The 25,882-nt window shown below is 51.9% G+C and overlaps 9 protein-coding genes across 10 annotated transcripts; 1 reads left to right on the top strand and 8 right to left on the bottom strand.

Annotated features, from left to right (window-relative positions):
• Positions 1-328: 328 nt before the first annotated feature.
• On the bottom strand, positions 329-2,895 carry AAFC00_000100 (uncharacterized protein; the record flags this gene model as incomplete). The annotated part of the gene is made up of 2 exons (XM_069340152.1): positions 329-2,446; positions 2,689-2,895. 2 exons carry the CDS (start codon positions 2,893-2,895, stop codon positions 329-331), a joined length of 2,325 nt encoding a protein of 774 aa, XP_069196290.1.
• A 653-nt stretch (positions 2,896-3,548) lies between these two features.
• AAFC00_000099 (uncharacterized protein) lies at positions 3,549-5,455 on the bottom strand (the record flags this gene model as incomplete). Of its 2 annotated transcripts, none has more annotated exons than XM_069340138.1 (3): positions 3,549-4,797; positions 4,855-5,047; positions 5,104-5,455. In XM_069340138.1, the coding sequence occupies 3 exons, from the start codon at positions 5,453-5,455 to the stop codon at positions 3,549-3,551; spliced, it is 1,794 nt and encodes a 597-aa protein (XP_069196288.1). The 2 variants fall into 2 exon arrangements, with proteins under 2 accessions (XP_069196288.1, XP_069196289.1); XM_069340137.1 differs by having other exon boundaries at positions 5,104-5,326.
• Positions 5,456-6,424: 969 nt separating this feature from the next.
• On the bottom strand, positions 6,425-7,815 carry AAFC00_000098 (uncharacterized protein; the record flags this gene model as incomplete). The annotated part of the gene is made up of 3 exons (XM_069340126.1): positions 6,425-7,015; positions 7,068-7,451; positions 7,720-7,815. The coding sequence occupies 3 exons, from the start codon at positions 7,813-7,815 to the stop codon at positions 6,425-6,427; spliced, it is 1,071 nt and encodes a 356-aa protein (XP_069196287.1).
• Positions 7,816-8,379: 564 nt separating this feature from the next.
• AAFC00_000097 (uncharacterized protein) lies at positions 8,380-9,285 on the bottom strand (the record flags this gene model as incomplete). The annotated part of the gene is made up of 6 exons (XM_069340117.1): positions 8,380-8,530; positions 8,604-8,677; positions 8,777-8,801; positions 8,932-8,944; positions 9,039-9,069; positions 9,211-9,285. The coding sequence occupies 6 exons, from the start codon at positions 9,283-9,285 to the stop codon at positions 8,380-8,382; spliced, it is 369 nt and encodes a 122-aa protein (XP_069196286.1).
• Positions 9,286-10,670: 1,385 nt separating this feature from the next.
• On the bottom strand, positions 10,671-11,567 carry AAFC00_000096 (uncharacterized protein; the record flags this gene model as incomplete). Its single annotated transcript, XM_069340106.1, has 1 exon — positions 10,671-11,567. The coding sequence occupies one exon, from the start codon at positions 11,565-11,567 to the stop codon at positions 10,671-10,673; it is 897 nt and encodes a 298-aa protein (XP_069196285.1).
• An 829-nt stretch (positions 11,568-12,396) lies between these two features.
• Positions 12,397-14,576, bottom strand: AAFC00_000095 (uncharacterized protein; the record flags this gene model as incomplete). The annotated part of the gene is made up of 4 exons (XM_069340094.1): positions 12,397-14,100; positions 14,157-14,242; positions 14,302-14,445; positions 14,498-14,576. The coding sequence occupies 4 exons, from the start codon at positions 14,574-14,576 to the stop codon at positions 12,397-12,399; spliced, it is 2,013 nt and encodes a 670-aa protein (XP_069196284.1).
• Positions 14,577-17,700: 3,124 nt separating this feature from the next.
• On the bottom strand, positions 17,701-21,000 carry AAFC00_000094 (uncharacterized protein; the record flags this gene model as incomplete). Its single annotated transcript, XM_069340082.1, has 3 exons — positions 17,701-18,107; positions 18,167-18,692; positions 18,745-21,000. The coding sequence occupies 3 exons, from the start codon at positions 20,998-21,000 to the stop codon at positions 17,701-17,703; spliced, it is 3,189 nt and encodes a 1,062-aa protein (XP_069196283.1).
• Positions 21,001-21,845: 845 nt separating this feature from the next.
• On the bottom strand, positions 21,846-22,961 carry AAFC00_000093 (uncharacterized protein; the record flags this gene model as incomplete). The annotated part of the gene is made up of 3 exons (XM_069340071.1): positions 21,846-22,389; positions 22,442-22,857; positions 22,923-22,961. The coding sequence occupies 3 exons, from the start codon at positions 22,959-22,961 to the stop codon at positions 21,846-21,848; spliced, it is 999 nt and encodes a 332-aa protein (XP_069196282.1).
• A 656-nt stretch (positions 22,962-23,617) lies between these two features.
• Positions 23,618-24,898, top strand: AAFC00_000092 (uncharacterized protein; the record flags this gene model as incomplete). The annotated part of the gene is made up of 2 exons (XM_069347679.1): positions 23,618-24,299; positions 24,444-24,898. 2 exons carry the CDS (start codon positions 23,618-23,620, stop codon positions 24,896-24,898), a joined length of 1,137 nt encoding a protein of 378 aa, XP_069196281.1.
• Between the last annotated feature and the right edge of the window lie 984 nt (positions 24,899-25,882).

Raw genomic sequence — 25,882 nt, 5'->3', positions numbered from 1 at the left:
ATTCCTTTATTTGTACATTTATTTCATTAGTGAGAATAGATAGAGCGGTGATTATATCTAACTCTTATGTACCAGCGCTTTGCCGCAGCCCACTGCGCTCAACCTGCAGTGCGCACCATAGGCAAACTTCAACTGAGAAAAAGATAGAACTAACGAGCGTCTACAGTAAGAAGGGCGACTGTACCAAGAAACAGGCTAGAAAAGAGCAAGACAAGAATAGGTGCAAGGCAAAGTGCCTGCACCGGGTATCAAGACAAAAGAGAACGCAGAAGTTTAGGTACATATGTAGGTTGGCTACGCTCGCTCGCTCGCAATCAGTAAAACAAAATCAAGCCTCGCTAAGGCTTTGCCGCAGAGCTTCCTCGTCCAAGGTAACCAGGACGGGTTGCGGCACCCTCACAGGCTGTGTTCGAAATCCGAGAATCGGGCCTGGTTGATTGATGCCCGGGGGACGTAGTTTCGTTGGTGACGCAGTTGCTTTCGTCGTCGTTGCGGTTTCCCGCACCTTTTGCACCTTCATGTGCTCGAGAGGTGTAGACACCGTGACTGTCGGTGTCGGAGTAAAGCCCCATCTTCCAAACAACCAACCACCTGCTTTTCTGCTTGCCGGGGCTTTATTTGCGGATGCGCCGGCAGAGATGGCTCTCTGGTCGGCCGCCATGCCGCTGAGTAAGCTGTGGCTTGGATCGGAAGTTCTGGGTGTCATGGCAGGTCGCGCAGCGTGTGCCATTGTTGCGCTGACTACTGGCTGTGAGGAGAACGATCGGCCGCCTGTGAATGGCCGCGGGCTCCGAGCTGTGAGCAGCTGAGAAGGGCGAGATTTCAGTGTGTGAATGTCCATGCCATGTATCGATATAAGAGATTCATGGGACCCAACTCGGCGATGTGTGCGATTAGGGATGTCCTGGTCTGTCCTGGGCGGTGTATTACTGTCTTTTTGGAATTTGGCAAAGTCAGAAGCATGCCGGTCAGGAGACGCTGGATCATCAGCAGCATGCAAATCTGGCTCATCTTCTTCAAGGATGGTGCCATGGTCCATCGCAGAAATATCTCCATCAGCTTCATAAGAAATGGTATCCGATGACTGATCGAACGGCGTAGTATCATCTTGACCGCCATGACGAAAAGGAGGCGCGGGAATGCTCCGAAAATAACCCGCGGAACCCCTTTTCGACTGGTACTGCGTAGGAAGAAAAAGTGGTGATCCCAGGTCTTCGCTGTCGGGGGTTGTGGGTCGGGAAGAGTCCATGCCAGCATCGCTGAAACCACGATCGAACAACGACGGGGCTCGACAGGTGGTAGAAGGCGGCGAGCTGGCTATGGATGAATCAAAAGTGTAAGCAGATTGCATCGACCAACGCGCAGGTGGATTCTTGGACGTCGGGACGGTGACTGCAGTTTGTGAGAGGATAGTAGCGGAGGACGACGACGACGTCGGTGCGAGTCCTGTTGAAGAAGATGGGGAAAAGGGTATGATTGCTGATATTGATGATCGAGGGGTTCGTGCGCCCAGCGATGGGGCGAAGGCGCCAGGTGTCAACCCTTGACGCTTCTTCTTAGGTCGACGAAGAGTCTGGCTCTGCCTCCGTGACGAAGTATCGGAAGGCGCGTGGTAGTGATGGTGAACATGAAGTTCCTGTGTGCTTGCTCTGGACATCTCTAAGCCCAGGCTGCTCTGTCTCCTCGAGTCCAGCGTTTGTTCCTCGGGATCAAATTCTTGTTCCTGGGGCTGAAACTGGGCGAGCTGTTCTCTCAGCCGTTCGACTTCGTCGTTAGAGCTGGTGAGAAGATCGCGGAGTTCGACGATTCCCATCTGCAGATTTGCGTTATCCTGTAGAATATCCTTGACGAAGTGAGAGACAACGGTGCTGCCATGTTTGTCACGATTTGAAGTCTTAGCAGCAGCAGCACCTCGCAGACGACCACTGGCTGTATTCAGCTCTTTCTCCACCACTCTTTGTCTCTCCATTCGCCCTACTATTTCCACATGTCGTTCCCGTTCCTCCTTGGCTTCACGGTGAATTTCATCCAGCTGGTCCTCCAGAGTGGCTAATTTACGCTCGGCTTCTTGCCATCGCAGCGTCACTGACCGCTCTTGCTCCGTTTTGCATGCAAGAGCGGCCTGTAGACTGGCCTGTTCTTGCTCATACAACTCCAACTCTCTCTCGAGTCTGTCCGTCCGAGATGCGAGGTTGTTGAGTTTATGAAGTTCAGCCTGCGTTGATTGAAGGGTAGCATTCAACGATTGTATGTGAATGTCCGACTCGGTAACAGCATCGTTTACGCTCTCGAGTTGGAACAGTAGACCCTGATTTTCTTCCGTGATCGAAGCATTCTTGACTTCGAGCTGTTGTTTTTCCGTCGACAATTGCTTGATCTCTGCACCCATTCTGGACTTTTCCTTCTCTGCTTCGGCCACATACGCCTCGTGGCGAACCAGCAGTGCCTGTAGAGACCAAGTCAGCGACATGGTGGGCGACAACACTTCTGAGACAGGTAAAGGTCCGAGACACAAATTCGGCAGCGCGCACTCTCTGTATATCAGAATGGAAGTGACATGGTTCTTGTGTTTGGCCTGCCGCGGTGTGGGGAGATTACAGAAATTGTGGTGAAACGGTCATGGTTGCACGAGAACTACAGACAAGGAAAGAGACTCGAACACGCAAAGTAAGCGCCCAACCAACGTACCTGACCCAATGATCCTGCCGTTCGAAGACTTTCCTCTAACCCTTCGACTACTGCATAGCTTTGCCGCAGGAATGTGCAATTGCTGTTTCCACAGCAGCAAGTTTGTGGCAAGCAGTCAGGAATGCTGATGGGCGACGATGGACAGCAGTCATTACTTCGCCCGCTACGAGCGGTCGGGGACGACGGTTCAGGACCGTTGGTTGTCATTTCTGCTGTCAACAAGCTCTAGCGCCAGTTCGGTGATAGACTGACGCTCTGTACGATCTTGGCTCAACTCCAGCACTACAAGGAAACTCATAGTTACTCTGTATTCTTTGTTCTTTGTTGTCGTGCCCCGATTGTACCTTGCAGGAAGGACGAATGGGGGCCTGGGGAAGTGCATATCATCTCCAGCCCACCATCTATGCCAAGACCCGTATCACCGACCGGCAACACTGGGACTCGATTCGTGTCTTGAGAGATCGTCAGCGGCGTGGCTTTCCGTTTCAATAATATAGCATTTGTATCTCGCCTTTACACAAACGTTTTGAATGCTGGTGCTAAATAAGCGGGGAAGGAGCAAGTTCTGCAAATGATCGAGCACCATTGGGGCTAAAAACTATCCGTAGTTGCCGAAACGGATACCATCGAGCGTGCACATTTGCTCCGAATAGAGCAGCGAGATTGAGAGACGCATGTGGGGCGAAGTCACGGCATATGCTGCGCACCTGGAAGGGACCGAGAACCCCTGCTATAATCACGATAGTGTTTGAATTGAAAGTAGTGTCTTAGGGCTCTCACCTGTGCAGCTCTTGTCAAAAGTGGTGCTAATCATTATTATTAATATTCCATAGACAACATTACAGTTTTCATGAAAGCCATCATATCTTGATCTGGGATGGCACACTGATTCCCATGATATCGGCACCATTCTGAATGTCGCTCTTGGAAGGCATGGCGCATCTTCTCATCAGCTCTGCTGCCTGAGTCATGTATGGGTCCTTCATCATGCTTGCGACTGCAACAATCTCCTCTCCCAATGAGTAGTAGGCAACGAAGCTGGGACCCTTCTGGGCATCAGTCTCGCCTTGCACAATGACATCGTCGTAGCCATTGACCGTGTTTCCGCAGTACCGAAGCTGAGCGCCCAAGGCCGACCAAAACACGGGGATGAATTGTTTAGGAGTCGAAGACGGATCGTTGATCTTTGCGGCAACCGCACGTCCTGCATTTTGAGCAACATCCCAGTGCTCAATACGGACAGGAGTGCCCTTTCCTCCGGGACCGTGATATGGGTAAGTGGCGATATCTCCAATGGCAAACACATCCTTGAGACCCTCGACCTCGAACAGCTCGTTCACTCGCACCGAGCCATCGTCGAGCAGCTTGATCTCCTTGCATTCCTTGAGGTAGTCTGTGGAAGGCTTGATACCGACACCCTCAATGACGATGTCTGCTTCCAGGGTTTCTCCGCCCTTCAACTGCACAGTGCCAACCTTGGAAGAATCGGACTTGGACGGCAAGGCCTTCTCCACGGAGCTCTCCATAAGGAACTTGACGCCAGACTTTTCCAGAAGGGCCTTGAAGATGGCGCCGACCTTGTCGCCCATGACTCTACCCATGGGCTGCTTCTCCATGCCGATGATGGTGACGTTGTGCTTCTTTGAGGCGAGACAGTTTCCTACTTCCATACCGATGAAGGAGCTTCCGATGACGACGACCTTCTTGCCACCATCCTCGCCAGCGGCCTTCATGATGGCCTGTGCATGAGACAGGGAGCGAAGGAGGAAAACATTCTCCAGGTCACCCTTCAGCCCGTCCATGGGCAGCTGGTTCGGGGAACCGCCAGAAGCCATGATGAGCTTAGTGAAGCCGTAGGCTTTGCCATCGTCCGTCCTGACACTCTTCTTGTCGAAATCAACAGAGGTCACGTTGCTCCATACGAAGTTGATTGAGGCTTCCTTGTAGAAGTCCAGAGTTCGCCATTCCAGTGTTGATTGATCAGTGATCAAGGCCTTGGATAGCTTGGTTCTGTCGATTGGTTGCATTCCTTCTCTCGAGATGACGGTGACTTCTCCAGTGTATCCGCCAGCACGGAGACCCTCCATGGCTCCCAAAGCACCGCTGCCACTGTCGTGCGGGTTAGTGTCTGTACTTGATGAGATTTGCCACCTAACGCTGACGTACCTTCCGATAATCACAACCTTATCAGCAGCCTTGACAGAAGCACACTTGATGTTGAGTTTGCGTCTGTTGGCCTTGATGACTTTCTCTTCGCCTTTGATGTAGACGCCGCCGTCCTTTTCGTAGACCTTGAACTTGGCAAGAGGATCCAAGGCCGGAGCGTCTTCGACATCGCCAGAGGCAACACTGAAACAGGCTGAGTGAGTTGTGTCAGTCGAGAATTTTCCAAATAGATTCTGCAGTTCTTCTGACCTCCGTGCCATGGGCAAGTAATTCTTCCCTCCTTGGTCAGGACACCTTTGACGAGTGGTGCACCGTAATGAGTGCAGTTGGCACTCATGGCATGAACCTCATCCTTGATTTTGGCAAGAAGGATCTTTCCACCCTCAATGCCTTCGACTTCTGCCTCTTTCTTGTCCCCGTTCTTCAGGTCGATGGAAGTCAACCCCTTGAGCTTGTACTCGGTGGCAGCCATTCTTGGAGTATATGCGGAGAAGGCGGCTCGCTGTTGACGTCTAAAGTATAGAGTCTTCTTGAATTGTCCTACTACAAACGAGGCTTGTCGAGATTGAGATGCTGCTTGGAAAGGTCTGAGGAGAAGCATAAGGCACAATTAATGTCTCGATACACACACGGTTCAAAAGGTGGGAAAGATTGCATGAAGGAATGGGCAATAATAGCTATCTATCCACTGAGATTACAGCAAGAACCCGCTCAAAGCCCCCCAACCCCTCACTCGCACACAAAAAGTGTTTACGTCGACATCTGAATGCGGACTGCATTCCTACCATTATGATGGAAGCACTGGTAATCGGCTGCGCCTGATTCGTTAGATCCACTGATGACAACAAAGTCCCCGCTGCGTAGGTCACGTCACTACTGATACGGATCATCGATTTTGGGGGTGCACGGTTGTCAGCCACAGGCCTTCTCCAAGATGTGAACAATTAGCTTCCACTTTCTTAAGGTACTCACAGCCTGTTTGCGATGACCCCACGCCAGGAAGCCCCCGCTATGCATACTGTACCTTGCTGTCCAGTTACAGGCGAAAGCTTCACGGACTTTAACGGACAGGCCAAGGTAAGGTAAAGTGTCAATGACAAAGCTCGTTTCCACACTTTTAAACGAGATGTAAGGGGGATACGTAGACGTCTCTGATGCAAGTAGGAATTTCTCTGCATACGGTAACGACGAGAGTGCCCTTCTTCATTCTACTTTACCGCAGCATCTACAAAACGACACGAAAGTCGTTGAACGCTTATGGAAACTCTTCTTTCTCTAAGGCAGGCCAAATGGGGAGTGCGTCATCTTACAGCAAAACAAACTAGAGGGACAAGTTTTATAGCTAGTCAAAACTGATGTTTACGCTCCCGAACATGTCTCCAATTGGTGATAGATGCGAGTAATTGTACATCATTCTTGTGTACACTTATACAGTCGGCCTAGCAATATAACACCCGATACTGACAAACAAACGCCTGGAGGGGACAGCACAATGACAACTAACACGGATTGACCTCCCATGGTTACACGGACAACAGTAATTTCGAATGACTTCAAGTTCCCCGAGAGCTTAGGCGTCTCCGCCTTGACTCTTGCGGCTCTTCTTCCTGTCCCTCTTCTCCCTCTTGGTGGTGCTGGGTGCCTCTTCGGGCTCCTTGGCCGCCTCTACAGGAGTGGAAGCCGGCGCAGCATCCTTGGTGACCTCCTTTCGGGTCCTCTTCTTCTTGGGCTCTTCGGCAGGTTCGGCCTTGGAGGCATTCTTACGCTTTGCGGCTCCGTTGACCGCAGTGAAAGCGGCGTTCTTAGCCGGAGAAGAAGCAGGAAGAGGAGGAGACGAAGCAGGGACTGCTGGGGCCTTTTTGGCGCTCGCCTTCTTTGCAGAGCGAGGGGTCTTGACGGGTGGAGGGGTAGGCGCCTTCGGGGGAGGCATTGCTTTCTCACCGTCCGCATCGCTGTCGCTGTCCGAATCGGAATCGGTTGGCGAAGCGGTCTCAGCAGCTGCTGCGGCAGGTGCAGCTTCCACAAGCTGTTCGTCGGCGTCCACCTCGTCTTCCGCCTCATCCTCGTCTTCTGCGGGCAACGCGCCGCCACCACGCGCTTTGTAGGCGGCAAGTTCTTCCTTGTACTTCTCGGTCTCTTTTTCGTACTTATCCTTGTAGTCCTGGACAATTTCGTCAGTCATGCAAAGTCACGAGGTTTTATCTCTGACAAACCTGTTTGGTCGCGTCGGACAGGGCGTGCCATCTCTTGGTACCCTCAGAAGAGATGCCGCCTCTTCCTTGACCGGAGCCGAGTTCGGCGTGGATCCTCTGACGGTTGTCGCCTAACCAAGCAAGGTAGGCTGTGAGCGGACGCTTAGGCGCGTTGGGATCCTTGGGCTTCCGCTGACGCTTCAGCTTCGCCTTTGCCTCGGTTGGCTCATCTCCCTTGACATCAGCCGCGACGGGGGGAAGCTGGTTGACGACAAAGGTTGTGAGGTCGAGGTTGCTCGTGTCCAGGACCGACTTGGTGCCTGCGAGGACGGCATTGGAGTGGCTGATGTACGCGCGCGTAGCGTCTCTGAGCGCGCCCTCGAGAGTGACCCACGACGTGATCAACTACAGGTGAGAGAAAAGTCAGTTCGTGTTTATTGGTTTTGTTTGCGCTGTCTTGCGCTCTGCTGCTCCTACAAGCGACGACCAAAAAAACATTCCGACGCGACGCGACGCGCCGTGGTCAACACAGAGGTGACAACCATGACGGATACGATGCAATCATCTCATCACTACAACACAGTGTTCTCTGCAGATTCATATGCGCGCACAATCGCCATAAATACTTGTCCACATTGGCAGCCACAGGAAAGAGAAAAAAGGGATTTCATACCGCGTCGCGCGTGCGGACGAACTCCTGCTGATCGACCTGGATGGTCAATTGCCCAGGTTTCGCCTCGGCGGCTTTAGTCTGCTTGGGTTTGGCCATGTATGCTCCGGCCTTAAATAAACAAGATTTATGTCAAAGGAAGGAAAAATTCCCCTCAGTGTTTTTCTGCAGGGTCTGGATAAGAAGTCGAGGCACCGAAAATTGTGGTAGGATAGGTAAAGAAGGTGTGGAGGGATTCACTCTTCCTTCGGGTGGCTGGGGAGCGAGGGAGGGGGAGGGCAGAAAGGCTGGGCGAGCGTTCAAAGGAAAACTGCGTCCACTAACGAGCTTTGCTTAAAGAGCGCGCCTGGTCCGTGAGACCATTCCATTGGTCGAATCCTGCGACGACTTGGATGACGATGACTGTTTGAGCTCCTTGCATGGTTTAAAAAAGTAAACGAACAAATACTACGTGTATTAGAAAGAATTGCTCGATAATGGTATAATTCTGAGTGTCGCAATCGCAGTACTCCTCTCCCAAACCTCCGAATAACACAATATGCTGATCGTCCACGCGCAATCGCTGTTACGCGACAGTCCAGCAAACAGCCCGCTCTCCACAGGTCCCTTTCTGGCGGCTGCGTCTTTTGTTGGACAAGCAGTGAAAGAAAAGTACCTATACTTTCACACGTACTGCGCAGGCTTCCCCGCGTTGACCTGTTGACCGCCAGGTGGACCACCCTGCTGTGGATATGGCTGCATGGGTATATTCTGCTGCCCACCACCACCACCACCACCACCACCATTCATTTGAGCCTGCACGTCCGGCCGATACCTGAACGAAAAAAAACATCATTAATAAAATGAACAAAACTTAAAGCACTCGGCGTCGCAAACTGATGACTTACTTGACATCTTGAAAGAAGTTACATATATGACATCCAACGTCGTGATAGGGTTTGAGCGAGAAGGGAACCACCGGCTAAACGCGCGCGTCTTTTTGTTAGCCAGCCAGCCCTGTGGTGCCTCTAATATGGGGAAATTCGTGCGGTGCTGATGGTGGTCGCATGTTTTCACTTACGATGAAACAAAAGGTGAACCATTGCCTAAAGTACGCGCCCTCGTCAGCCCGCCCTAGTTACTCACTACTGGAAAAACAACCCAGTCGCAGCAGCAGCAGCAGCGGCAACGAGAAAATCGACGGGTTTGTGCATATAGAAAGGGTATATCACTGACCAACGTTTGTACACTATGAACAATGAACTGTTAGCAAAAAATCCGACTGCTAACAAGAATAAAACAAACAATTGCCTAAGGTAGGTAAGCATTGCCTCACTACTAACCTTTGGCGGAGAAATTGCCGCAGTTCTGGCACTGTTGTGTTCACCAAACAATCAGTCAAACAATCAATTCTCCAAATGTCCCAGCGCAACGCAGCGCAGCGCAGCGCGAGACTCCCTGCCCTGCCCTTGTCTTCCTCCGCTGGTCGAAAGCTTGAGATGGCTGTTTGCTTACCTGCGCTGTGATGTTCTCGTATCCTTGGAGCAAAGACTTGAACGTATGCGTTCCGCACGTGAAGAAGAAAGCCATGAGGCAGGTAGTAGTCAAGACGATATGGAGAAGAGCCGAGAGACTTTGCTGCGCGTGTCAATAAGAGAGGTAGGTAAGACGTAACAGTAGGTGACTATAAGGTCCAGGCTGGGGGTAAAAAAGTGGCAAGTGATGGTGAAATGGTAATGTTATTGCGTACCGCAGCACCTTTGGGTATTATTAAATCAATGACTGCTGCTCTGTCTGGGCTTGTACGTTGCCTGCTTGGGACCCCTGCGCCGCGCGCGAATTCGGCTTGGCCTGCTCGTCACTTGTGCAGCGATCGGGTCTTGGAGGTCACGCTCTCGAATAGAGTACCTTACCTTACCTCAGGTGGCGAAGGAAGCGCAAACGATGTGTTTCAGCGAATGAGTAAAGCAATTTTCTGAGGTGAGAAGCGGATTGGCATTTCAGCCTTGTAGTGGGAGCAGACTGGTGAGAGTCCTTGTATAAGGCCAGTCCCTGCAGCTTTTGTTTAGTGATATTTGATTCCCAGGCTGGGACTTTGCGACTATTCTAAGTTGTTGGAGATGTAATACATGCATGCCTCGATATAGCCATTGAATTAGGGGATGAGACATCCTTCTTGCGAATAGCTATTGGTGCCTTTCGTGACGGGTATCCCGCCAATCCCAATATTATACAGTAAAGACTGCCATGGATGTCCCGTGTAGTACTTGGTGTTCGAGTATGCAACAAAGTCAATCGTATCAGATCCGTATGCCTGGGTTGGACTCGACACAAATGCAAGTGTCTTAGAGAGTGTTCGGTGCCTCTTGACCACAATGATACAGATACAGAAGAACCATCAATAATGCTACTGTGATTGGTAGTATCGAACACACCCTACAATAATATATGCTGTGGTAAGGCACAGCAGTCGAGACATGGGGCGACCCTGTTCGGCTCATAATAGTGTTATTGTTACTATGAGATTGGTGGATTGATCTAACAGGCTTTCATGCCAGATCATCGTGCCTGATCGACATAGCTCTGATCATTGCAGACAACTATAGCCCTGGGGACTGGTAGTGGTCGCCGTCATGGCTTGCCATAGAGTAGGGCACAGCCGGCATGCTTACTCCCATATCTTATGCACTTTGACTTCTATGGGATATGTTGAACTCTTGTTATCTCATAATGCAGCAGGCCATTGATAAGCGAAATGTCGGCATATATTCATATTGGTACAAGCGTATATACAATCAAACCAGGGTGACCAAGAAAGCCTCTGCATATTATGCGAGAGCATCGGCATCCGATCATACACCGCCATTCAATGGCAGCAAGCGTATCCCCAACGTCATAGACTTCGTAAGATGAGTGGTCTCGTCAGACCATGAAAAGTTATATAAGAAAGAAAAGAAAACAATGGCAAGGTCCTTCTACATGCTGAATACAGCGAGAGAAACGGATGCAGCAATGAACCACCATCCACTCGACTCGGCTAGTCGAATAGCACTAGAGGTAGAGCTCGAAGAAGAAGAGTCATCGCTACCTCCGGAAGCCGTAGTTCCATTGGGTAGAGTACCGTTGACAAGAAGTGTGCTTGTTCCATTGATGTCGGCGATTTTGGCGACCGTGGAGTTCAGGGCGCTTGCGCTGCCGTTACCTATGATTGAGTCGAGATAGCTCGAATCGGTGTTGTTGTCGCAGCCGCACTCTTGGTATTCCTGACAGAAGCAGCTGACCGGGAGAGTGGTGTTGGTTGAGTTGTTGGGGTTCGACTGATTGCGGAAACTGTAAGGGTGGCCGTATGGGTAGAGGTAAGCACCGTAGGCATAGGCACCTGCGAAACCAAGAGCGCCGAAACCAATCAGGTAAGGAGCGACTCCACCGGGAGAGCGACCTCCGGAGCGGTAAGGAGCAGCAGCGCCGCCTGAGTAGTAGCGACCGCCTCCATAAGCTGGTGCGACTCCGCTGCCTGATGATGTGCGGCCGCCAGTGTTGGAAGAGCCGGAAGACAGGCCACTTCCTGAGCGGCCGCCACTAGAGCTACCGCTGGAGCCAGAGCTGGAACCACTGCTCGATCCACTGCTGCCACTGCTTGATCCACTGGAGCTGCTACCGGAGCTACTGCTCGAAGAGCCGCCGCCTTTGCCACCACCACCGCCGCCTCCCCCTTTGCGCTTCTCGAGCGTGTTCTCGCTTTCATACGGCACCATCAATTCGCCAACGGTAGACCGAAGGGAGAGTGATGATACATCTTCGACAGGAATAGCAGCACTCTGCGCCGTCGTGCATATCGCGGCAAATGTGAGAATGGCGCTGGTGATCTTCATGATTGAGACGAGGGTAATGCAGTGTATATGCAAAGTCGGATCAGATGCTTAATGGTGTATTTGATGATTAGATGGATTGTTGATGGGTATTTAGCTGGTTTGAATTGGGCACAAAAGGCGACTATGTCATTGACAATAGAGGCGTTGCAAGGAATGGCAGGTACTTAAGTACTTTCTGATACTTGTACAATTCAATTTCAGGTAAAGGATCAAAGGGTAATGCGGCACGTTCTGGGGGGCGAAGACAATGGAAGATGCGACAGAATGCTTAAAAACCGAACCTTAACACTCCGCATGACTCTAGAATGATTTGCACGATGCCTGGAAGTATGAGCGGCCAATGGCAGCATTCCTCTGTCATGCGGAGGAATATATCGTGACCAAAGGATATGTTGTGACGATGATCGGTACGGACCTGTGCAGCTGCTGAGCCCTGCTAAGCCTTAATGCAAGGCGTGCATAGCCACTGACATCAGTATTGTCGCAGAGTCACGGGGTCATCCAACACATGGACTACCACTTGTGCGGCTTCATCGGCAATATTTCTACAATATTTCGAGGCAAGACGACTGTGTATACGGAGTAGTGCATTCCCTCATGCAAAGGATCTGTGATTCAGGATCTTCGAAAAAGCAACAAATGCTACATTTTGAGCGGGTCGCATAATAAATGGTATATCCAGAAAAACAAAACAATTCCATGCAACGGACAACACCTTTGACTTGTCGCTGTGCCCGCAACCCCCGATAGTTCGTCAAATCGTTCAAACTCCTCAACCGTTCTTGATCCACCTCGTAAGCGTGTATTATGATATATTAGTTTGCAGCATTTATGCCTTGGTGTGTTCGGTGCTCTCGCCTGGAGTGGGAGGCAGCGAGTGGAATGCTCCAGGGATGTCCACGGACTCTTGGCTTGCATTGTGCTTCGCAATGATGTTGCTCCACGGGTTCCTCGACTCGTCGGGAGTCTCATCAGGAGTCTCGTCCGGGGTCTCTCCGGATGACATGGTGATGTCTTCGAACTTTTCCGTGAAGTCGTCCTTGGACTCCTTGGTTGGTGTGTCGGTCTCTAGCTCGGCTTTGTGCGTTGACAGCGTAGGAGACGCGCTTCCAGACCTGACCGAGCCGTTTTCTGATGTCTCTTCGGCACCTGGCTCGGCGTTGATGATGATGGGGCCGCGACGGTTCGGGTTGCGTGGAGGGAGCTTTGGCGGCAGCCTCTTTGGAACCTCAACCATGCGCGCGCGAGTGATGAACTGTGGCGCCGTGGCCTTTTGCACCGCATGTATGACCGGCTCTTCAATGATCGCATCGGCCTCATCAGCTGTATCATCTCCACCAGCCTCCAGACCATCCTCGGCTTCGTCCTCTGCCTCGTGCTCTTCTGAGCTTCGCTTTGGCAACGCGGGCTTGGGCGGCAGAGAATGAACTGGCGAGCTTGGGTTTGAGGTGTTGATGCGGGCAGATGAAGGGCGACCCGAATTCGAGTCCGACTTGGTTGGCTTCGGTCTAGGAGAGGTTGGAGCGGCAGAGTCTTCCGGGATGTCATTCATGTTGCTGTGTCGTCCGCTGAGCACACTGCTCCGGCTCGAATGAGGCTCGTCGTGATCGTCGGTCTGCGTGGACATATCGGTCATGGATCTGGATGGCGTGTTTCGCTTTGGCTCCATAGTGCTGGCTGAATCAATTGCCGGGCTGTTGAGGTGTGAAGCGGGCGCACTTTGATTCCAGCTGCTTCTGGTACTGTTTCTGTTTGCCTTGTCCATACTCGAGCGGCTGTAAGTGCTGTAGATTGGACTCGTAGGAGCAGGCTGGAATGCGAATTGTTCCCAGCTTGCGCGCTTGTGTGTTCCGGCTTCCCTGATAGACATGCCCTCCTTTTCAAGTGCAAGAACACCGTATGGATCAGGATCCTCTTTGTCGGGTACACCGAAGAGATGGCCTGTATCGTCGACCTCATAGTCACCCGGCGGCGGCTCCTCCGGGACTAGAGCTTGGTCGACGTCTCGATCTCCTTGCGCCGCTTTGATGGTCTCGAGTAGTCCGCGGCATTCGTAGGGAGGATGCCTGACCTTTCCAGCCAAGATGTCGCCTACGGAGATCTTCTCGTTGTAGAATCGCTCGTTTTCGTCAGTTCTCTCGATGATGACTGTGCCATCAATCTGGACACCAGCATAGAAGCCTCTCGACTTCATGTAGTTGAACACCGGTGCTTGTCTCTTGTGTAGCTCGGTCTCCAGTATGCCACCAGCACCGACTGGACCAGCGACTGCACTGATCTCACCTCCCACGGTGCATCTGACCTTGGAGAAGGCATCCAAGGCCTTTTGTGTGTTGATCACAACCACGCAGTCGTAGATGTCTACTCCGACCAGGAACCCCAGACCTGCGGTGTGCAGCAGGATGCCGGAAGGAGGAGACCAGCCGCCATCAGCGGTGCGTGCAACTAAGATACCTGAGCCACCGGCACCAGACACCCAGAGACCAGTACGCATCGTTGTGAAGATGGCGAGACCCTTTGCGTTTTTGATGACCTGCAGATATGACATCAGCGAAACAGACCAAGGGTAACGATACGGGTATCGCATACCTCGGCAGGGATCTTTTTCAATACACGCTGCTTCGCGGTTGGGCCATCCGCGGTTTGCACTTTCTCTTCTTGATAGAATCCATCCTCTGTTACGAAACTGTGAGCGCCATTCACTTGAATCCACAGACACGCCGACAGAACTTACTGCAGAAACTGCGCAGGATACGGGCCGCCTTGTCGCTCTCCTTGTCCAAGGTAGTAGGCCAGAACGCTTCCGAGCCTATTTTGTTGGTCCATCTGTTCACGGGAGCGCCGAGTTTATCGACCAGGTTATATATCTTATCGAAGCCTTTTCCGTTGTCAGTAAGCAAACCCACACTACATGTTGGCTATCCACACACCAGCTTTCCCGCCAGTCCGAGTTTTGTCCCACCAGCTCTTCTGGGCAGGCGCCGCTTGTTTACCATATGTATACGACATGTTGGTCGCCGTGGTATGCGCAGAAGCGGGGCTGTGAAGCTGGAGATATCAGAGCAGATCAGGATGATACACCATCCATATCCAGCCTAGAGAGGCCAGCGGCAGAGACAGAACAATAAGCAAAAAGACAGCAAGAACGCAGGTATCACAGCTGACAAAGTCGCAAGAAGCAAGCGCAGAAAGATTGTAATCAGACAGACCAGGAGCGAAGAGCGAAGGCTTGCGTACTACTTGAGTCCGTCTATGGATGGAACTAGGGACTGTTATGTCATAAAAGCTAAGTGCACGGTCATCCCATATTGCTCCTTTGCGGCGAGCGAGCGGGAGTTTCTGCTCATCCCATGTTCCAAAACCTGACAAAGATCCTATTCCGCTGCTTCCATGAGAATGCACGGCTTCCGCATCTATCCGTACCATGTCCACAGAGGCTTGAGTTAGGACAAGAAAGAAAGCGTCATGGGCAGAATCTGCTTTTCTGCATATATGTCTCCTGCTGTGCCCCTGCTAGATAGATGTTTGTACTACTCCATGATCTTGACATTACCATCGCACCCGCTCTCCGCTGTGCCGCAGCTGCTGCTACCGGGCGCCGCGCCAGAAGGGCTGGGTCCAGCGCGCGGAGCCGAAGCGAGTTTGTACTCGTACATCATGGCGAGATGTGAGACAAGAGACCAGCACTAAATGTCTGATCATCTTTGGGCTGTCATCATGCCTGCTGGTCACTGCTTCATATTTTTGTTCAAGAAAAAGCAATACCGTATTTCGTCCCGCAGATTGTGTCTTGTCCGTCTGGACAATGTTGGGCAATTTCACTATTGGCTCATTATACGAATTAACCGTCGACATTTCCAGCTTGGCTCAATAACTCCGGCTCAGCCTGAGACTGATCTAACGTCTTTTCAGGCGCACCCCTGTAAAGTTCATGCTTTCGATAAGGTTATCGAACTTTTGGTTTGAAACGATTGGAACATTGTAAGCATGTCCAGCTTCACACAGCCACGAGCACGAGCAGCGAGCTACACATGGTACAAGCGTTCGTCCCTCGCAAGCGGCAATTGCATTTGCGAAGCAGCGAACAAATTGCAGCCACGGCGTCGGATGTAGGAGCCGAGCTGCTTCGTACTGGACAGTCGAGCATGTCTACCAATGTCCGACTATACCTGCGTTTTTGTGTAGCATGTGAGTAATGCGCACGTGGGGAACCGATTCACAGCAGGCGGATGTGCGGCGCAAGAGACGCCAGTCGCATTTCGTTCGAACGTGCAAGCTTGAGAAGGCCGTGTGGATGGACAACACCATGCTTGACAATATGCTTTTCTCTTGGTCGCCCTGCGAGTCGAAGGACCAGCAATGAAGAAGAGTCCGGATAGCAAAGGCCATCCGTGGAGAACAGACACATCTGAACAACACTCCGCTCATCGAAACTTATGGCCAGCTCTTTCTTCGATGGTGCGCATAGTACACACTACCGCCCATTCGCAGAACCGCTGTACACAGACGCCGGTCTCGGACTAGCCTGTCTATGCGAACAATGACTGCTGCCACCACTTCGACCTCCACCACCACGGTGATGGCGAGATTTACTCTTCCTGCTCGACGGTGTTCGCTTCTCTGGCATCCCGAACTCTTTGTAGTACAGTGCTTCCGCTTGACGAACAGTGGCGCCTCCATTCAAGACGTTTGGGCTGTGGATCATGGGCTTTGGACCGCCGGGCCAGCGACCCTTTTTGCCCTGTATGGACGCAAGAGAGAGGCATCAGTCATGTACGTGCGTGCTATAGTCTCGGCAAGGTAGGCAGGTAGGCAGACAGGCAAGTACACAGGACAAGGACCCGCCTCAAACCAAACACCTTGTCCATCTTGCCGCGCGAAGATGGCAGAAGAAAAAGGAAAGAGAGAAGACTGACCTTTCCCCTCCGATGGAAATACACGCAACTGATATAAAACCCATGCACATGCGACGGCAAGACGCCACACAGGAACAAGAAGCAATTCAGCATGCAGTCCCACTCGAAACCAGCCAGCATGGCGACGGAGAGTGGCGGGAAGAAGATGTTGATTAGGGTCAGCAGGACGCGGTAGCAGAATGCACCCATTTCTTTTCCTTCTTCCTCTTTTCTCTTGTTACCTTGCTTGAGGCAGTTTTCGAACGTCGTACACCTCGATCCGCCTCGTCCTCTTTGTCGCTCGTCAAGAGAAAGTCAATGATATATCGTTCTCCCGAGCCTGGCGTCGCGTCAAATGCAATCCGAGAGACAAGTATATCACAAAAGACATGTAATAGAACACAAGTGTCTAGCCCTATCGCATCCTACTACGATGGCCCACCCGATAAAGTTGATCCAAAGGGTATATAAACACAGAAGAGCGCAACGAAGACGAGATGAAAAAGAAAGATACAGCCAAGTCAACCCACAATATTATTATTATCATTCGACCCCACCCACCCGCCCACCTAGCAACCTGTTTATCACCTACCGTATGCATAGACATTAGAGGTAGTCAAGGTATAGAGAAGCAGGGAACTTGAAAAGCTGCGAGTAAGCCTGTATGAAATTGATGTCATGTTGCATGAACATGCAGCTGGTTGGCGTTTGATTCGGTCGAGCAAGGTAAGGTAAGGGAGAATCAGGGCGGTGTGGAAGACTTGCATATCCGACTGTACTTTATTCAAGGTAGATAGGTAAGTGTGTTATAGTCTGGGGTGGGTATATTACACTACTGTACTGTACTACTACTGCTGCATCACTACTGTGCCTCACGATACTAAGCAATACTGCGTTATACAGACATTAGAAGAACAATTGGAAATAGTCTACTTTGTGATTTACGTAGGTGTCTTGCTCGAGATAAATAGGTGGCAAGTTGTTTGGGGTTCACTTGATCTGTGATCTGGGGGGTTTTATCGATGTATTAGAAGACACGGGGCTAGGTAATAGTAGATGGGCTGCGGTTTTTGGTTGGGTGTATTGTACTGTAATGTACTGTAATGGTAACAAAGCCACCAATGTGGCAATAACCTGGTATTTGAAGGTCTTTCAAAAGGATCTAGGGTTTGCAAATCACACCGAAGATTCATGGCTCGAGAGCATGAAGAATAGATCATACGGCCGAAGAAGAGACATCACACTTGCATCCACGCCGTAGCCATCTCCTTTGCAACCTGAGTCCTGAGCACCCTCATCATCTCCTCGCCCTTGACCGACTTGCCCAGATGCGCCGCGCCGGCTCTCCAGTCCCATCCCCTCTGAACCTCCACTTTGCTGTTGGCGTCGTCGGGAAGAAGACTGCCGTCACTGCCAATCATTCCGTAGCTGCTTGCGGCGAGAATCGTCGTCGATTTGGATAGCATGACGGATTTCGCCAGGTCCTGGGATGCGATCAGATGTGATGGTGACTCGCAGTAGTTTTGGACGGTGGATCTGAATAGAGCTTCGGCTTGGTCGTAGACGAGAGGTGTGACGGATTGTAGGTCTTCGACTGCGCGCAGCAGGACTAGTAGTTGAGGAGCTTTGAGGACTGCTGTGCGATCTGTGTGGAATAATGAATCAGTCCTTATTCATAAACAAGGCAGCTAGCTGATTACTTACGGTTCAGAAGAGGTAGTGCCTCGCAGAGAAGGGCCATCAACGTATCCACCTGCAGAACAGTCTCGTTATCCGCATCGTAGAGACCACCGCGGATGCTATCTGCAGCGCTCTCTATCAGAGCCACCAAAGCCTTTGCGGCTTCACGTCTTCGCGTATGAGGCTTCATGGTAGCGATTCTTCCGGGTCCAGATGGCTGTGCTGTTCCGGTCGAGGCGTCCATGGCAGCGTCTCGCAAGTCATAAAACCTTCGCAGAGTGGCATAACCACTCAGGTAGTTTGCAATCAGCTGTGCCGCCTCGGGATCGACCCTGGCGAGCTTCGTAATGGCGGCGCGCTGGTCGTTGAGGATCATGTCGAGCTGGGGGTCGAGAGAGGACCTTGGTGGAAAAGCAGCAGATTGGACGAGGCACATGGATATAAGTAGGTCTATCGTCGATTTGAGCTTTTGCTGGGAGTGTGCGCGAGCATAGTAGATCAAAGCGCTGCCGTAAGACTGCGACGTCTCGGCCAGAGTATCTGCGTAACGCTATAAAGCTGTCAGTGGAACGATAACAATAAAAGAATTGACTTGCACTCACTTCTGCAATGGCGCGAACTTGTTCGGGAAGACCTATGTCTATGCAAACAGCAAGGAGCTTATCGACACGCTCCGCCGAGTCGAGCGGTATATCAGCCAATATAGCGCCGATTTTGCGTTGTGCAGCGTCCAGATCATCCAGGCGACTCAGTACTCGGCATGCCATATCCCAACCTTCCTTCGAAGTCTTGCCATCACTACTCGTGATGCTGTCTTCTTTGGCGAGGATATCGGCATACGCAGTCAGGACCTGATCCCGGCTCAAGGAGTCTTGGTTGTTGGGCTGTCCATGGCTCAAGACCATGAGATCGTCCTGATCGAAGCCGTCCAACAGTCCCTGAGCACCGGCGCGTCCTTGCGGCAGCCAGCCTCCCGCGCTTGCAATGTCCACAACGGCCACGGCGATTGGCAGAGACCAGCCCCGCAAGATGCCTACAACTCCCTCGATATCCTCTTCGCAGATACAAGCCAAGCCGACCTGCAGCGGATCCATTGTGTTCACGGCAAAGACAGTGTCCTCTGGATCGTCGGTGATGGTAGCAAAGGCGAACAAGAGCTGTCGCCGGTACGATGAAGTCGGTGATACGTCTACAGATCTCACCTGATGCGACGGACGCAGGGAGTGTCTGCTGGCAGTACCAGGTAACTGATCGTCGTCGTCTCCGTCCCACCACACAGTCATGAAAATCGCTGTCTCCAACCAGTCCTGCGTGCACACAGCAATCTCATCCTTGAGACCCTGGAGCTGACCGTATAGGATCTTGAGGTTCTGATAGACGGTCCACGGTACCTTGCTCTCGGCGCGTCTACTGGCGGTGCTGAAGGACATGCCACCTCGGCCCGAACCCATGGCTGAGGACTGGAAGACATTGGAGCCATCGATGGCGGTGTCGCGATCTTTGCTGTCGGATTCGGCAAACGCCTCGAGGTGCTGGATCTCCCGTCGCACGCGATTACGGAAAATGGCCCACTCGGCGTTCTTGACATCCCAGTCGTCGTCCGTGTATGCGGGACACGATCGCAAAAGGTCGATGCACCTCGATGTCACATAGTGGGCGGCGTCTGCTTGTCTACCTTGGTAACCGGGCTCGTCGTAGCCGTCATCCATGGCGGTGTCAGCCTGGGTGAAGTCGGCGGCTTCGAGAAGCGAAATGGCCGTGGCGAGGTCGCCGCGCAGAGTGGTGGCATAGACCATGTCCCAGTACTTCTCGTGCGCGATTGGTGCAGGTCGGTTGCCAAGGACTTCGGGGAGATCTTGAGGGAAGGGATTGTGGTAGGTGTTGAGCCAATCGAGGAGAGACCTGGGAATAGTGGCGACGGCATCTCGTTGCAGGACCAGCGACACGGACGAAGAGGATTGCGCAAAGGGATTCGAGGCACTGCGCGGATTGTGTTGGCTGATGAAAGGGTGGTAGAGGCGCAAGAGGAGCGAGGCCAGGTAGTTTGCTGTCTCAAAGGGGGAGTCGCGGTTCTTGGGACCAATGCCTCCTGATAAGGATTGGGTAGATAAATGCTTCCTCCACAGATCGGTGAGTTGGCTGGCGGTCGAGTGAAGTAGAAGATGAGGATCCAGGGCGGACTGGGTGGTGACAGAGGCGTCGAGGCTGCTCAACAGCTGCTCGGTCTTGAGTATCACATCGCCCGGCTCTTTCAGCGCACTTGGACTCGGCGTGGAAAGACCTTTTGCTATTGCCGGCATGGCTGGTTGCCGCGACTCGAGACGCGCAGCACGCGACGAGTGGAGCGACTCGTTCATGACCCGACCGTAACGGGATCTCTTAAGGGCTCGCGGCGATTCGGTCTGGAAGTCGACCATGGCGTGTTTCGAAGGAAGCGAATTGGCGGCAGCGGCAGAGAAGGCGGGCTGTCGAATGCCAAACATGGCGTCCATGTCGTCGTCGGCTTCGGCGTAGTTGGAATACTCGTCGCCCATGTCGCCTCCGTCTCCCATCATGTCCATCATGTTGCCGTCCATGTAGCGCTGTGGCGGACTGCTGGGCACCGCGAAGGCAGCACTGTGCGGCGCAAAGGTCGCCATGTTGCTGGAAAAGGCGAAAGCGTTGGGATCTGCGTAGTTGAAGGAGGCGGCGCCCACGAGAGAAGAAGCCGGCGGTCGTCCAGCAGGGGTAAAGGATTGGTTGGTGTAGCCAGTGGGCGGCGGTTCAGCAGGTGTCGTGGACGGAGCTTGACTGTGGCCGTGACTGGCGCGTCTGGAGTCTGGAGTCGACGGCGGGTCCGAGGAAGGCACGGCGAACATGGTGTGTTTTGTGTTTGATTAAAACTGATTATCCCGGTGATGCGAGGTCGGTCAATGGTGAAGCTGCCACACGGACATGAGGTGTCTGTGATGATGATGATGACGATGATGATGCTAATGATGATGGTGGTGATGCTCTTGCTGCTTTGCCGCGCCTAATTTGTGGTGATTGTGGTTGGCATCTGCGAATGATGAATAAAGTCTTTGGATTTGCTGGATGAGATGGAAAATAGAGTGCTGTGCTCAAGGTTGATGAAAGTGTAGAGCTAAAAGTGAATCTGTTTCTTTCTTGTTTTCTGGACTTGAGCTTGACGCGCGCAAACAATAAGGAATAAGTACAGTTACAGTTAATGAGTGCAATAAAGTGCTTTGATCTAATCTTTCTTGGTTGATTGATTGAATCTCTCTCCGAACCAAAGCTCAGACCACTTACACTCGCTGCAACAGTCCATGTTCATCCCCTCGATCATCTTCCCTCCCTGCTTACCTACCACGGTGCTAGATACCACAACTCTAGATACCACGATATACAGTACCAGACGATGCGTAAACAGTGTGAGTTCCATCTTTCTTCAACCTTCTTCTCACCTGCTTCTTCTTCTATGATGACCAAGCTGGGGCCATATGACCCTTTCGATCTAGCAGCCTCGAGGCAATGGTCCTTCCTGTCTCGGCGCGAGTTGGGCGATTTCTTGATTTCACAATCCAGTCATATTCAATTCTTCTCATACTGTCTGATCACCTCGTTTCTTCCTCTTGCGCTACAAGACTGCTTTGAATTAGATTACGAGACGAAGCTGACGGTTATTCTTGCCGGCTAGTCGTGCTCTGCTCTAATGAAGTGACTACTGAAGTGACTCCTCGACCGTCCTGAGCCCGTCAAACACATCCTTCCACTTGCTCCATTCTGCTTCGCCGTCCTGGAAACCACCTTGCAGTGGCAATCTGGCAGATTCCTTGTCGCCGATACCCCACTCCCTTGCGATTGCCTCCTTGATTCCCACAGTGCCCCATTTGCCTACTAACCTTTCGCACTCGCAAATCTTGAACTGCAGCTCGCGCATCTCCTTGCTGTCTTGCTTGCTGATGCCTTTGGCCGATGTCTCCTGGAATAGGTTGAACAGCCTGACCACTGTGCGTGGAAAGACGCCAGCGAGACCATCGATCGCGCCTTGTCCGCCAACGGTGAGCACAGGTAGGAGGTTCTGTCCCAGCCCAGAAAATACGGCGAAGCTCGAGGGATCAATCTTGGGACTCGAGGCAATCAAAGTGTGGTCGGGAATATCGCCGTGCGAGAGCTTGCAACCCACAATGTTTTCGTGCTGTGCAAGTACCTCGAATGTCGCCGGGGCAATGTAAAGGCCGTTCGTCACTCCAGGGTAGTGATAACTATATCAATCAGCCATACTCTTGCATTCCTTGCAGACGCTTGCTCGCTTACATCATGATGGGGATGGGGCTCTTGTCTGCCACAGCCTGGAACCACTTGATGATGCCTTGCTGGCTAGCTGCGCTGGCAAAGTATCCTGGCGCAAGCACCATGCCGTATTCTGCTCCCGCAGCCTTTGCATCGTTGAGCTGAATCAGAGTCTCCTCGACGTTTTGTGTTGCAGTGCCGGCGATGATGGCCCGGTCCTTGTAGCCCGCCTTGTCCATTTCTTGTCGTTGACTGCTGAGTAGCTCATTGCGCTCCTTGTTGGTGAGATGTATCGCCTCGCCGGTGGACCCCAAGATCACTAGTCCTTGCACCCCACCCTTGAGCAGGAAGAGCGAGTGCTTGGTCTGGGTTGCAAGATCGAGAGGGGTGTGAACGGGGTCGTAGTCAGCCGCGCTCGAAGCAGCGAAGAACGTGGGCACCTTGACAGCCACCAACGTTAATTTGTTTTCTGTTAGATAAATATGATGCGTCCGAGAATTCATACCGGGACATAGATGCCAGCTCGTGGTGGTGATGTTACCATGATGACTTTTTTCATTGGTACAACGCGTGGGACTTTGAAGAGTTCGGATATTGTATCTTGAGTATTGGCAAACGAAAAGATGTGGACAGAGAAAAAAAGAAGAGCAAGCAGGCTGAACGAGCACCTACATACAAATAGCCTCTGCAGTGATGACTTACTTTCTCACTGTCACCCTCAACTCCAACGAATGGTACAGGCAAAGCAGCCGTGCACAGCGATAGTGATGGTATTACCCCACAGCGGCGCCCCACAAGGCCCACGTTTCTGGGGACGACTCCAGCACGTTTCGGGTCAATACCTGCCCCGAGAGAGAGAGAGCCTTATCGTTGATAAGTAGGTACAAAGTTATGGAATACGAGAGGAGTATGCCCATATTCCCACGATTCGTGGGCTCGCGATAGCGAATCGCTGACCGGCTAAATGCTTGTTGTCAGAATCCAAGGGACCCATGGTAGGCATTTTGGCTGATACAGCAGCACTCTCGCTATGAGAAATACGTCTCTGCGGAAATATGGCGTGTCACAATGTCACAACACAATTATAAACATATTTTCGTCCCCCGCCGCGTCTATACGGCCTAGAAACGTGCAATATCATACTCGCTGATAATCTCCATACTCTAGTCGTGACGGAAGAGCTGTGCGGATATCACGAGCATGGCGCCGACGGTAATCACTGACAGTCATGTTCACTTATGGCCACAATCAGCAGCGAATCCCGCGGGCCACTCATGGATGAAACCAGGCCACATGCTGACCAAGGAACACATACTATCAGACTACCGCAAAGCCTGCAGCGGATTGTCTTCGTCTCCGTCTTCTTCAGACGACGAATCAGTCGTGAAAGGAATAGTCTACGTGGAAACCGACCGCCGCTTGGCAGCCAACAAGCACAACAGACCGATTCAAGAATGGGCGGCCGAGCCCACCGAGGAAGTCAGATTTCTACGATCAATCATCAAGGGCGACTACGGAGAGCCAGACTCACAGATGCTCTTGGGGTTGGTCCTCTGGGCGCCTCTGGACCAAGGACTCGCCGCTTTCGAGTCCTGGCTGAGCCACGCGGAAGAAGTAGCCGGTGCCGAGACGTGGGCTAGAGTCAAGGGCTTTCGAATGCTGCTGCAGGCCATCCATGATCAGACTGAATTCGAAAACCTCGTGTTCAGCGATGACTTTATCGCTATTCTGAAGTCGTTGGGGACGAGGAGCAAGAGGTTCTCTTTTGACGTCGGTGTTGATCAGCATTCGGGAGGCGCATGGCAGTTGGAAGCTATGGTTAAAGTCATCGAGAAAGTCAATGATGGCGCGCGCGAAGAGGAGAGAGTTACTTTTGTTTTAGGTGAGTCGCTCTTTGACATCAAAAGAAGACACGAAGGATATCAAGTTACCCTTACCGTCTCCTTAAACCATCATTTTTCCATCATCCTTGAGAATGAGACGAAGAACTCAAAGACCCCCCCCCCCTTCTCTAACCCATCTCCAGACCACCTCTGCAAACCCGATCTAACACAAGCTCCCTCGGCCCCGTCCCCCGAGGACTTCTCGCGCTGGAAGACCTGCATCGAGCAATTCTCGAGCTTTCCGAACGTATACATGAAACTCTCGGGCGCATTCTCCGAACTCGGCGATTCCATTTCTTCAGCCTCGCAAACGACGACATCAACCACCGACGACGACGACTCCACACCAACAACAACAGCAACGCAAATAGCAACCTCCACATCCCCCTGGCTCGACCACGTCTTCGACCACTTCACGACCCAGCGCGTCATGTTCGGCAGTGACTGGCCCGTATGCAACATTCGAGGACCTGCGGGCGAGAAGTCGTGGCCTGTTTGGAGGGATGTGGTTAGCGCGGCCATGGAGAGCAGGGGGTTTTCCGAGGACGAAAAGGCACAAGTTTGGAGAGGGGCCGTGGCGAGGGCTTATAGCCTATAGATTGGCTCAGAGAGTGTAGGGTATATTTTGTCCGGGAGGGGGGCGCGATGGAAGGGGCGGATGATGCGGAATGTGGGGTGCTCGTCTGTGGTATATATGCGTGGGATATAGTAGAATTGAAATGCAAGGACTAGATTATGTCTTACTCACTGCGGGTACAGAGAGCAATGGTATCTCCTCCCACTTCCTCGGGGTGATTTTGGTCTCTGAGAGTCGTGATATCGTCAGCTCAGCATGTCTGATGAGTCCCCATTGGAGACCATACGAAATATATACCAGCCAGGCTGGGGAGGAGAGAAAATGATATATCTCCGGTATAGACATGGCTATGCATACGAGACAGGGTCGACCTCGAATCCCAGCTCTCACGACCACGTCCGTTCGTTCAAGTGTCCAACCCAATCATCTGATCCCCCTGGACAAGGATATTCTTTCGGATTGTGCTCTCCAGATAGAGTCTTCAGGGAAACATGATTATCACCCCCAAAGACAAGAAAGTACCGTCGTCGTCTTCGTCCTCGTCGTCGAAATGTAAAAGTTCCATTACCGGTCTATCATAGTGACAGGATCGGAGAAAGTGAGGAAACAAGATGAAGGATATAGTCGCGTTCAGGTAAACTACGAACACAGGGCCCTCATTAAGCTTCGATAGATGCTATGGATCAACCAAACCATCGTCTAATCGCAACCAATTGCTCTGCTGAGTCATTTATTCTGTATGATATATATCCCTGATTATGAGGGCCTCGTGATGATATCTAAATCTTCATCTTCATCTTCTCGAGCAATAATTATCATGACATTTCATTCCTTAGACAGTCAGACAGAGAATGGACATTGACGATCCAGAATCTTCGTCGTGAAGTGGCCATCTCGAGTCATGAGTGTTCATCCTGCGGACAGATGCAAAGTCAACGTTGGCCTAGTCTCGCCAAACGAGCCCCCTGTGTTTCTTTCAGAAAGATAGTGGAAGTGAGGTGACAC

This window comes from Neodothiora populina, assembly GCF_041146345.1.
Source record: "Neodothiora populina strain CPC 39397 chromosome Unknown canker_contig_1, whole genome shotgun sequence".
Classification (NCBI taxonomy): Eukaryota; Fungi; Ascomycota; class Dothideomycetes; order Dothideales; family Dothioraceae; genus Neodothiora; species Neodothiora populina.
The sequence above is the reverse complement of the archived record's forward strand: the minus strand, read 5'-3'. Positions and strand labels throughout refer to the sequence as shown.